We start from the raw sequence: 12,958 nt of genomic DNA on the forward strand, positions 1-12,958 counted from the left end.
TTGGACATGTTACATTCCTTTTAGCAGTATACAAGGGGTCCATTTCCTCTATAACATTATCAGCTCTTGGCATTTTCAAAACTTTAATTTGTGTTACTATAATTGGTGTGCAGGGTATCTTACTGTGGTTTTAGTTAGCATTTTCCTAATGACCAGTTTCCTTGGAAAATCTCCTCCATATCTCCAGTTGCTTTTGGCAGGTACGTTTCCTTAAAATGTATTTGAATTCTAAAATGTAATGACTCTTTTAACATGCCTGTGTACACTTTTACTGCAATTAATACAATTTGAAACAAAATAAATTAGAAATAAATTCCAGTTTTATTCCATTTGCAAAATCATTTTTTTCAACATGTGATTACCATAGAATATTTCTGTAAGGACTAGAGCTGTGAAAAATGTCTGATTCTCTAGATGGTGGATCCTGTTGTTCCCATTTGCCTTAGCTGGTGTGTAATGGTAATATAATATATTATAGATGCTCTGGTCTGTTTTCCCTCCTTATTTAAGAAAAAGTAAGACATCCAGTTCCACATAATTTTATTAACCAAATATTTCTCAGGATGTGAAAAAAAATGAAAAAGGAATATAAAAGCAGTGATATAAAATAGGTAATGAAAGATGTTAAAATAAGAAATGAGATAAAAGAAAAAAATAGGAGAGTAAATAAAGAATGGTGGCTGAAAATACTGGTGAGAAAAGTAAATGAAATATAGAAAAGTGAATAAAATTCAGAAAAATAACAAAGAATGTGAGAAAGAGCCTAAAAATCTAGCAAAGTCAGTTGATGAGGTCCCCTTGAGGAGAGTGGAATGGTATGGAGGGAAGGGCAGGGCAGGCCATGAAATCCTCTTGAGTACTACTCCTCCCTACTTGATTCCATTGTCTATGCTCCTTGATCCTCAAGTTTTGCTTCTGTTTGATAAGGATAATGATATCTGCTCCAGATGATTGTTATGAAGAGGTTTTTAAAAGGTGTATTAAAGATTTCGGTGGTCATTAATTAATGTTCCCTAGCCTATGCAAGGAGATCCACTAGGGAAACTTGAAAATTCAGACAGCAATAAGAGAAGCCTTAGTACAGAATCCATTGGCAGAAAGTCTGCATTGAAATGGGTTGGGCAAAAGCAGCAATTTATTCATGTCTTACAAACATGGTCTTACAAACATCATACAGAGCTGGCACAAAAGAACAGACACTGTCTCGTACACCATGCTTCCTTCCAAAACACTTCTATTGAGTTACAACATCAGAACAAGTCAATTACTGAGTTACAGAATTCTTCAAACATGGATACCTCCCCATTTGGGTGGTGAGATTGGCTAATCAGACAAACAATTAATTTACATGTTTAATACAGTGCAGGATTTGTAACAGGATTCAAGATATTCACATTGATATTGTAATACATTCTAAAACAGTACATTTTTTTCAGAAATGATGAAATTAGGTATTAAGATCTCCCTGCCTGTTTCAATTCCTTTGTTGTTTTTCTTCTTTCTTTTCTTAAAACCAGTTGCAAATAGTTTTACTCAACTTTTCACACTCAAAAACACTTCAAATTTTAAAAGCTAAAAACTATTTACAAATTACCGATTTTAATTTTAAAAGTGTTTGTTGTTGGTTTCATTGTTCCATATTAAAAAAGAAAATCCTTCTCGTCCAACAACCATACCTCAGCTGCTACCACCATTAACTTCTGGCTGCTGTGAAGAATACTTAGAATTGGCCCCTTACAAATTTTCAGAGGTCCAAAATATATTCTGTTCCAAGGCCCATGATACCAAATGCACATGTATAAAATGGCCATTTGACTTCCCCAAGCTACACACCTACTACAGATCATTTCATGTTGCTTTCACAGAAATGCCGAGTGGAGCAAGATGCCGTGAGGTGACTTTGTAGTGAAATGAAGACAATGATTGGGAAATATGCTTTTTTAATCCCAAAGTCATTTTAAAAGCACAAAAAAGAGGTTGATTTTTAATCTTTGTACATACAGAATGTAATACATTTTCTTTACATTAGGCATAGTCATAAAAAGCATGTATAAGTTGTTTGGAAAATGCATTTTTCATAGAATTTACAAACACTGTGATATCAAACACATTCTCAAAAACTGCTAAAGTACTGACACAAAACCTGACTCAAAATGTAAATTTTTCAGTAGACTTAATTTCTAACTTGCATATTTAATAATTCAACTGTACTCAAGTTCCACTCATACTTCTCTAAAAACTCAAATATAGTGACATTACTCTCAAGTTAATTCTTTTCAAATAATCACAGGGTGCAGCTTTAATCTAACAGGTTCTGAATGAATTTCAGAACACTGGCATTGGAAAATGATACAAGACACAAGTCTGTAAACTGCTCTATAGACAACAGCTCAGGACAAATTAGCCTAGAAAAGATAGTGAAACACATTCTTTGTTGTGCTAATTTGACAGCCTAAGTATATTTTGCATGAACATATGTAAATTACGTTAGAATTGCTCTTGAACGATTTTGTAGTCTTACATTTGTTTGTTGGTTAAGTAACACTTTTTATCTGGCAATGTAAAAAATCTTCACAGTCTTTTCTGGGGGACAATAAGTTAAATGAAGACTTCGGTGGCCATGCTGACTCGGTACAAACCATGGCCTTAAAAGTACACTTGCACACTATACCTATTTCCTATAAGAAAATTGCGCTTCTAACTGGATTTCTAGTTGAAGTTTATTTCTTTATTCACTAGCTTATTCAACGATTTCACGAAGGTACATAGGGGTTTCTCAGGCCACACTAAGGCTTGTGACAGGCAGTGAATAATCCAAGGCCATGGTTCTTATGTGAGGCTATATTTTACAAAATTTTGACTCACATGTAACCTTAGCGGGGAGAAAAATTATATTTCAGCCACAGTGTTCCCAACTCAGCCCTTTGACAAAATCATTTCTCAGCTTGTTCACTGTCCTTTTGAAATGCATCTAAGTTACCCTTATGATAAAATTGCATCAAATAATTACAAACCAAACTGAAATGACCAGATACTTTTATATGCAGGACAACCATTTGCACATGACATAATTAATAAATACAAACTGGAGGACATTTTTTTAAGTATCTTTGGAATTAAAGAAAAAATGATTTCCCCAACCTGAAGATAAATGGATAAATTTTCACAAGGCAAGGCATACTTTTCATTTTTAAATCTTAATAATCACATTAACTTTTTGTGACATGTTCCAATGAGATTGTCACATTTTTAATTTGGGATTCTGGCACAGTATTCATAAAATGTCTGATTATTCCTAGTTATATCACTGGTCATCTGAAGGAAAAATTGAATATCTTATGAAAATTTATCCAACTCTCCTAATAAATAGGGAAATTATCATGAAACACATTTGAAGTTACTTTCTGGTCTACTAATTCAATCCATTTCTAGCAACAACAACAAAAAAGGTAGCTTGATTTCCCAAGCTTGCAATCCAATATCAAAAGAAAGAAAATTTCTCCTTGCCTAGTAAAAACCTTTAAGTTCCAACTCATGGCTAGGATGCTAACCATCACAGAGCACGTGCCACTTGGCAATTTGTCTCCTGGGGTAGTCACAGATCTCTTTCCAGTGCTCTCCACCAGTTCCTTCTGCTGCTGCACCCAAGACTAACTGCCCGATTACCTCATTTCGGGACCCCCTTTCAGAATCCAAAACCAAAAATTCAACACTTATATCTTCAAGGCCCTCACAAGGAATATCAAAGACAAACAGCTCATTGAACACTGCATTTGGGGTGCATTTCTTCACATGAGTCTTCTTCTTGGAGATTCTCTTTTTGGCATGGTACAGGTTCACTTTGACATAGGGATCTGCAATGGAACATAACAGGCATTACAATGGCATAACTGGGCTAGAGAGCTGATATCAAGATAACAGTGCCCTTAGAGAATATGGCATGCCAATGACATGTGGTTACCAGAAAAATAAGTAAAAACAAAGGAAAAATATGGATAAAGTTTGGCCTTTCTCTTGTCAACAGAACTGAAAATAAGGAAGAATATGGAAAATAAGAGAAAAAAGTTCTAAATTAGAGGATAAGGGAAAAAATTAATGATAGGAAAAGAGGTAACACAAAAGGAAAGAAAATAGAATGTTCTATGGACCCATTCTGATTATTATTAACTTAGTCCAAGAATAGAATAGAAGGAAAAAAATATATATTAGACAACATCTAGCTTTACTGACTTGTGTGACTTTGGGTAAGTCTATTTCCCTGACTTTTGGCTGTGTTTTCCATAAAATGAGGATTTAGAGTCCACAATGTCAATGTTTTTTTTAGTTTTAACTTTTATGAATTTCTTTAGTCACAGGCTGGATTTGCTTTCTGTTTCCTAGTGTTGAGCTTCTCTGTGTCATTGTTAGTATGTAGATTTTAAGTTCATGCCACTTTATCACAATGCTTTTGCCTTTTTCTGGTGGCAATATATGAGTCAATTTTAGCTTCATAATCTAATCTTTTAAGACCATGTTTTCAACTTCCATCATTAAATAATACTAGTAATAACATTAGATGATATTTGAAGAAGTGTGTGTTTCTAGTTCTCACAATGCCCCTCAAGATGAGCAGTATTATGACCAGTTTGTACAGAGGTTGAGAAACATACCCAATAATATTTTGCTAAGGAGTGGAAGGGTTAGGATTTGAACTCAGGTAATGTTAAACTGTAGCTTATTTTGTTTCTCATTTCTATACAACAAACAATTAGTGTTTTGTTTCATTTTTTTGTAAAGTTAGTCACAAAACTAAAAGCTAACTTTTACAGTAGAAAAACAAGGTATTAGAGAAAAGATAAAACATAAAAGAGTAAGACTAGGTGGGCTCATTTGCAGTAAAATACATTCCACTCATACAGTGAACCTGAGTATTTCAGAAGCATTCTTACCTGAAAGTCCGGACACATCAGATTTAGGCAGATGTCTAGCTTTTAAGACAACCACAGTTAGAGTATTTGTGGTGGACTGATAGCAGAGGGAAATCAGTAACTCACCCCGTCCTGAAGACTTCTAAAGAAAGAGAAATGTGATATAAATATTTCTATCTTTTTAGCTTTGAAGTTTGTACTTTCATTAAAATTTAAATAACATTGTCATTTAAATGTAATCTTCTTACTTATTTTTATTTTTATATTGTAAGGAATCGAAGAGTAAAAGCTTTTGTGCAGGACCATCGCTGCTTGAAAAACCACTGCCTGCCATCTTGTGGTCTTGTTTGGTACTACAGGATGTTAAAATTCGCAATAAATTGACCACACCCATTACTTAGAAATGTTTAAAGCATATTTAAATTATATCCTACACAGGATTATTTTTGGCTTTTGGTTTTTAACAACATCTCTACTTTTCAAAGTTATTACTAGTAACAAAGCTTATCTAATTATTTGCATGAGTATGTGTTGGGTCAAATGACTCTGCACATACTCATGCAAAAAATTAGATAAGGTTGATTTGATTTCAAATTCTTTACCACCGACATGTTGAAATTTGAACTCAGTCCCAGTGAGATTTATTCCGACCCCAACTACCTTCCTGGCACAGAGGAATAATGGAGTTAAAATTCTCTGCCTCTTTAACAACAGCAAATTTCCATTCAAGCCAAGAAATGAATTGATTTTAAGTACTGGAGAGCATTGTTTTGGGACGGTGTCATAGCGTCCTTCTTTGAATGCTACTTAGATTTCATTTGTACTTTAAAGACAATAGATAACATATCCAATAATTCAAAGTAAAATTTTTGACTGAAAGTAATAAGATATTAACTTGGTGTTTGTTTGCAACTAAGAGTGATGGCTGACACAAAACTAAAACTGCAATATATTTATACAAAAACTAACATGGGACAGCTGTATAAGTAGGCACTCTAAGGAGAATAAGAGTAGAAGAAAGATCCTTATTCCCACTGTGCCACTAAATCAGCCGGGTGTCTCAAACAAGCTGTGCAATGTCTCTGAACCTTGACCTTCATTAATTTCACTAGGAGAGGAGACAGTCAAAATGAGCTGTCAGGTTTTCAGTTCTGAAACACTATGTTGTTTCAAAAATGTAAATTAGTATGTTTATTGATTTTTATAAATAATTCTACTATAGAGAGAAGTTATTCTGAAATACTACTGTTGAAATCAATTGAGTTTCAAATTTAAAGTGAAGATGGGATTAAATTTGTTTAATTGATGCCTTATTTTTTCTAATAAACCCGGAACTACCAGAGTAGTATAACTACAAAAATAGAGGAACTCATTTCCTACTATACAATTTAGAGATAGGCATTGATAATTGAATATGACGTGATACCTCCTCCTTGAAAAGCAGTTCCATAGAAAGTCAATACAATTTCCAAATCTTCAGGAAGAATTGATTTAATTTTAAATTTCCATTTTAAATTCAATTATGTTGACCTTGAAACCTCTTTGTTAACTTGCCTATGAATAAGAAATATTCACCTATATTTTAAAGTAGCAGTGTCTGTCAAAATATTTATGATAGAGATTAACAAAAGTATTTACATAAGTGATATCTAAATATCCATAAAGAATGCATATTTATTTCATATCATTAAAACACTTTGAGTATTTCAGTTATGGATTAAATTTTATTTCATCTGTTCTATTCCCTTGATCTCCATTAGATTATAATTAATAATAATTAAACATGGTAAGGATGATATGTACAAGCTTATCATATTAATGAAAATTCTTCAGACACCAAAAAGCTACATAAAAGATTGTTTATAAATACTTTAAGCACTGAAAATAAATTACCCTAACATTTCTCTTGATGATCTCTCTGTTCATTAACATTTTTCCTTCAGATAATTCAATTCCCGAGAGAGGAATTAGAACTTCCCCAATGACATCATCTCTTGAAAACCTGTCAAAACTCAAAATTGTGAAGTGCAAGGCCAATTCTTGGATTTGGGTGTAGGGGATCCCATAGAATGTAAAGGTCTCATCAAAAGCTGGATCCAAGGTTTTTCTCAGCACTCTAGTTTTCACTTTATGCTTCTTCTCTGGGAGGATCGTCATTTTGATATATGGGTCAGAGGTCATCGACTGCTCGTCCATGGCTGGCAAGCCACGGGCTTCCTTGATATTGACCACAAATGCTTTTTTCTCAAAGTTGTATTCTAAGGAGAAGAAGAGAGTTCCCAGCTTCTCTTGTTTCTCTTCTGAGGAAAGGGAAGTGCTGGACTTTAAACTATCAGGGGAAACTGCCTCTTTTTCTCCTTCTAAAAAGAGCTTCGGGGTTGCATTCTCCAGATCAGAAGGGCTGCCAGGTTTGAGGTTGGTTTTGGGAAAATTGCCATTGAGATCTCTCTTTTCAAGATCCAGATGCAATGAATTCTTTGGCACAGTTAGCTTATTCTTTACTTCATTTTTGTCATCTGCTCCAAACTTCTTTTTGCTATTTAGGTTTTCAGGGTAAATATCAACTCCCTTAAGCACATGCACAAACTTGTATGGAGGAGTCTTGTTAGACTTGGATGATTTTCTCTGACAGCAGATCCATGCAAAGAGAGAGACTGTGAAGACCAGGCCAAATGCACTGAAGATCCCCACCACTGTGGGGATTTCATCTGAAAAATCAAATGACCAATAATATACATTAAAGAAGCAGAGCTGGAGATACGAGCCTTTTGAAAAGCCTAATAGAGCTAGCAATTGCTATAGGTTGAATAGATTGAATTACTTTCCAACTGATATATATATCACACTAACTTCAGATACAAACACATCCCTACAGGAAAAACATAAAGTATAGTAGAAACTCCTTCATTTCAGTAGTTTTTCATTAGTGAAATGAAAAGACAGAAATGGTCCTGAATCAGATACGGGGGAATGCTTAATGACTCTGACCTATCTTTGTTTTCTCAGGTAACATGAGACAACTACGATATGATGGATCAGTACTAATTTCACTATTTTTTATTGTCATTTTGAGGCTTTCCAGAGCATCAATTTTTACTGGAATTCTAAGTAGTTCTTTACCCAGAATTCAAGCAGCAAACACTTAGGGACCCAGTGGTTCACTTAATTGTAGGAAATTCTGAAACAGTATTTGGCATTGCCACAAACTCATTAATAATTTTCATCCCAATTATGGAACAGTGGTAAAAGAAATACACATATATTAGAGAAAAATAAAACAAAAACCGAAGAGTAACAGGGTACCAATATTTTGTAACTTGTAACACTACCATCCCTCTGTATGACAACCCCAAATTTCTCAAACACTGAAATTTTCAAAGTATAAATTAATTAAACTTAAATAAGATAAAAACAGAACAATAGGTATAAGTGAATCAGCATTCCTTGACATATAATGAGAACAGTGAAATTTAGAGTTCAATCTTATCTATAACTGTTTCTTCCGCTAGCACATGGCATGGCAAATGATAATCAAACTGAAATTGTCATTATTTTCTTGAATAATGGCACATTAAATTACTGACATTAGGTAATATCGATTATGCATAAGGCTTATCCTATTTTATGTGTAAGCATCTTTCTTAAACAAATGGTTAGTAACACTATGGAAGCAAAAGCAATATTATTACATCGGTACATAGTGAATCAATAGAGTCAAGGCTTAATATCATCAAAGTGAATACAACTAATGTAATATTATATACATTTTGTTCCATTGCAATATGCTTTTTATCCTAAATAGTGAATAATAAAGTTATAAGTTCCAGCCCAGAAAGGGTTAAAACTTTTCTAAATAACCACAAGAAATCCAGTCTTTTGTTACTTCCCTTCCCCATCCCCCCAAATCTTCTGCCAATCTACTTCATAATTATAAAACTGAACTCAGAGAATGTAAGGTTAAGAAAAGACAAATGAAGTAGAAGGTAAAAAATCCAATAAAACCGCAATAAAAATCCTGTATTTTAATGTATAGAAACTGAATCATGTAAAGATGAAATAAACCTTTGACTTCTCTAGGTAGAAAAAAGAAACAGTGACTACTGTAATATAAAGCAAGAGCTAAAGATAATCTGCTAAACTTAGTACCAGCTTTTCAGTTTTTGCTTCTATTCAAGTCTTTGTGAAAAAAAAAAAATGCACCCACATTCCTGGACTATAATACCCCAAAGCTAGGGAGCAAAAGCAAAGTCATGAACTGAGACAGTTCTTTAGTCAATGTAAAAACAATAAAAACAGCAGAAAATCATTTTTATAAGTAGACTGATAGACCATGCTAGAACATATTTTCACTAGTACAGTCTCTAAAAATTCCTCCGTTTTAGAAAATCATTCAGGTTTCAAATGAAGAATTGGGAATAAACGTCATACCAAAATAAACCCAATAACCCAAATGGAAAGCTGGGAAAGAAATTCATTTATGAATATAATATCATAAATTGTCCCTATTTGATATTTATGTCAAATGGCAAACATTTTATATAACATGGAAACACTTATCTACTCCCTATGTATTCTCTACTGATAAGGTCTTATAATCTTGAAAGCCAAAGTCATAGTTATTTTATTCAGTTTAATAACAATTATCATACATCTGTAGATATCACTCCTCTTCACAAACTTCTATGAAATTTCATGATTTACAAAATACATGTAAGTAAAATTCTGACCTTTTTCACTTGTAATATATTGGGTTCTAAAAATAGTACTTTTTTATCCTACGAATTACATCTAATTTTATGTACTGAAACCAAAAACTTGGTGTAAGAAAAGGAAAACTGAAGGGGAAAATTGGAACCCTAATTCAAGTTTCCAGCAGCTTTCAGCTAATTGTGCAACCCACAATACTTCCCTCATCTCTCTAGGTTAGCTCAGCAGTGAAATGAAATAGGCTGAGCCAGTGCATTTTGAAACTCCCTTTAACCCTACTACCATATGATTCTGTCTTTCACTAGCAACATATTTCAAAGATACTAGAAAAATATAGCAGACAAAAACACCCATATGGAACACCCTGTCATAAAATATACATTGCCAAACCCCAATAGACAAGTTGCTTTCTTTAACCAAGATCAAGCCCCAATGTAACCAGAGATATATTTAGCTTCTCCTAATAAAATATAGATTTACCTACAAAATAGATGAAACCAACCTGGGAAAAACAAAACCCTTTTTCTTTACTCAGTGCGTGCTGCAATTTACAGAAGCACCTGAAAATTTAAGAACTTCTTGAAGGTAAATTCTCTCTAACAGAAGACAGTTTTAAGGAGAGAGATACCAAGGAAGGGAGAGAAGCCGCAGAAGTAAGCCACAATTGCCTGACTGCCGTTCTCATTTTCCTTTTAAATTAACTACCTAGGAAATCTGTATTCAACAACCAGGGAAAAAATAAATGAATAAACAGCCCACCCCAGAGTATTCAAGGAACAACCGCAGTCATAAGTTCAGTAACTTGCTTACCAAATTCTTCCCGGCTGGTGGTGATCGGAGCCATTTTTTACTGCGTGTTTCTGTCCGAGGTGCTGAAGGAAAAAACTGCCTGGCTGGATTCACTTGTCTGGATCTGAAGCGCCGGCTTTCCGAGCGCTGAAAACAACAGCGCAGAGCCCAGGGGACCAGCTCCTGGAACAGGGAGGAGGCAAAGAGGGAGGTCCACTCGCCCTCGCACAGTGATTTGCCACCTCGGTTCCTGTTTTGGCTCTTCTGAGAAGCTCGTCTCCGAGCCTCCAGACGTGGCTGGAACCCGAATTGACGCAATCCTGACGCTACAGGGCTGAAATCAGCACCTGCCCCCCTCCCCTCCTCCCTTCAAGCGTTCCTTCTTGCTTCCTCCCTCCTCTCTTGAGGATTCAACACACGCTCATCAATTGTGTTAACTGTTGGACCACTAGAGATTAGCTTTGCTGTTTTGTGGGGGCTCAGAGGCTTACCGAGATGAGCCCCGAAACTGATCCCTGTCAGTTCCTAATATAAAATCTCCTGATCACCTAGATGAATAAAATTGTGTTTCTGAGTTATCAGAATAACGTGACTTACAGAGGAGAAATTTCTGGTTCAAATGACTCATTTTAAGATGCAAAAACGTATTTTCTTGCTTTTTAGTTTTTTCTTTGACATGTTATACCTATGACACTTACTACATTTAGAAAAGATTCACTACAAATTGATCCATTTGACATAAGATAGTTTCTCCACTATAATCCTTTATGTTCTAATAAATTATTAGTCTAAATATTTTGCTGGTACAGTTGATCCTTCCTGATCTGTCAGTTCTCTTCCCTTTAATACCTGACATTTGACCAGTTAAAGCACTTAGGAACAGATGGAAATAATTCCTTGGATATTCAGACTCACTCTCAGTTATGACTTTTGCATATAATGAGACTGCTTCTGAAATGACATTTATGGTTAAAAGGCCTGACTTCTAGTATGCTTGTACAAAATAGTTCCAATAATCAGGCCAACATCTGAGGTAACATTGGTAGCATTGGTTATTTCAAAGGAAAACATTCCTTTTTCTAAACTGATGATATTCTCGAGGTGAAAAACTGGGAAAAATATGGTGTCAGATTCTGATTCATTTGAATCTGAAGAGTGTGCCTTTCTAAAACAAATGCTTAGCAATTTTTCAAAGGAAAGAAGTCAGGCTGTAACTCCAACTGTCAATTATTGCTCTGCAAAGAATTTCTTTGCTCTGGAGTTAATAAGCAAATGACATTCAGTGTGTGCTGGGATGTGGGAGAAGGGATACAGGGTGAGTCTCAGAAAGCTACTGTGCAAGTGGCAGGTCCCTGCACATTGGCTAGCAGCAACCCAGAGCATCAAGGCTCTGTCTGGGGAGAAATTGGCTTCAGTTCTTTGCATCATGGAAAATTTTATAAACCAGTCTTTTTTCTTTGCCATTCTATTTGCTCCCACATACTTGGCATTTGAATGTTCCTCTGACACATTTTTTTAAACTTTCTATCTTCATGCTATGAAAACACACAAACTAATTTGCTGTATTTAATTTTTCCACTGGCAGAGTCTGTGGTTGTGTCTTTATCATTTCGCTTTATTCAGATTACCTCAATTATGCATGCATAATTGAGGAAACCCCACCCGATGGGGTTGTCCCTATAAATAAATATCTATTAGGTTAAAGAATAAGTGGCATTTATTTGTGATGCATATCACAGGTGGACTAAATACATGGTGTGATGTTTACTAAAGTGTATATTTTCTAGCTAAGTTATTGCTAACATATGTTTAAGTTCATTTTTTTGTAAATATAAATACCTTATGTGCATGTTCTATATAAATTAGTATCTCATTAATTTTACCTTCAGATAGTAAAATGCTGTTATCTGTAAACTGTACAGATTGTTTAAACTCTATTTCTATGAAACCCACTCCATCCTTTGCTGTCTGACATCTGAGGAAGCATCGTGATAAGATTACCTCTTGCCCAGAGCTAATGCTATTGTGGACTAAGTAACTATTTCATTGCTTGCTTTATAAGCAAACTGAAAAGAACTGTTATTAATTAAATGTCTGAAGTTTTCTTCACTTTCATTTGATGAATAACATTTTAGGTATTATTCAGTCTCTTTAGACAAGCTTCTAGCAACACCAGATGAGGAGTGGGCAGTAGACAGACCCCACACAGAGAAAAACCTGTAAGATTTTATGATTGAGATTCACACCCTACCACATTATTGAATTATTCTTTTTAGATCCGTCAAACAAGTAACCAATTTACTGACGTGCAAAATACCGCTCTAGAAGGGGTGACTTGGGAGGAGGAGTTGTTGCTAGGTAACCACTTTTTCACCACCCAAAACACACAGCCTCAAACAAGTTCTTGCTTTGGCAAACACAGACCAGTTTGTGCAGGCGGCAGTATTTACTTCAGAATGATTCTTTCACTGTTAAAGTGGTTCAACTTTTACATTACTTTCTTTTCCAATTGCAAATGTCTATATATAATTTGAGAAACAATTAACAGAACACTT

At 34.7% G+C, this 12,958-nt stretch overlaps 1 protein-coding gene across 2 annotated transcripts; it reads right to left on the bottom strand.

The window, feature by feature from the left end:
* Positions 1 to 1,117: 1,117 nt before the first annotated feature.
* On the bottom strand, positions 1,118 to 10,829 carry SYT4 (synaptotagmin 4). 2 transcript variants are annotated; one of them, XM_025365151.1, is made up of 4 exons: positions 10,425 to 10,829; positions 6,801 to 7,615; positions 4,929 to 5,049; positions 1,118 to 3,854 (listed from the first exon to the last, which is right to left on the bottom strand). In XM_025365151.1, the coding sequence occupies exons 1-4, from the start codon at positions 10,456 to 10,458 to the stop codon at positions 3,547 to 3,549; spliced, it is 1,278 nt and encodes a 425-aa protein (XP_025220936.1). In that variant the 5' UTR covers positions 10,459 to 10,829; the 3' UTR covers positions 1,118 to 3,546. The 2 variants fall into 2 exon arrangements, with proteins under 2 accessions (XP_025220936.1, XP_025220937.1); XM_025365152.1 differs by having other exon boundaries at positions 3,220 to 3,854; positions 6,801 to 7,561; positions 10,425 to 10,669.
* Positions 10,830 to 12,958: the final 2,129 nt, after the last annotated feature.

Source organism: Theropithecus gelada, chromosome 18, assembly GCF_003255815.1.
Source record: "Theropithecus gelada isolate Dixy chromosome 18, Tgel_1.0, whole genome shotgun sequence".
NCBI lineage: Eukaryota > Metazoa > Chordata > Mammalia > Primates > Cercopithecidae > Theropithecus > Theropithecus gelada.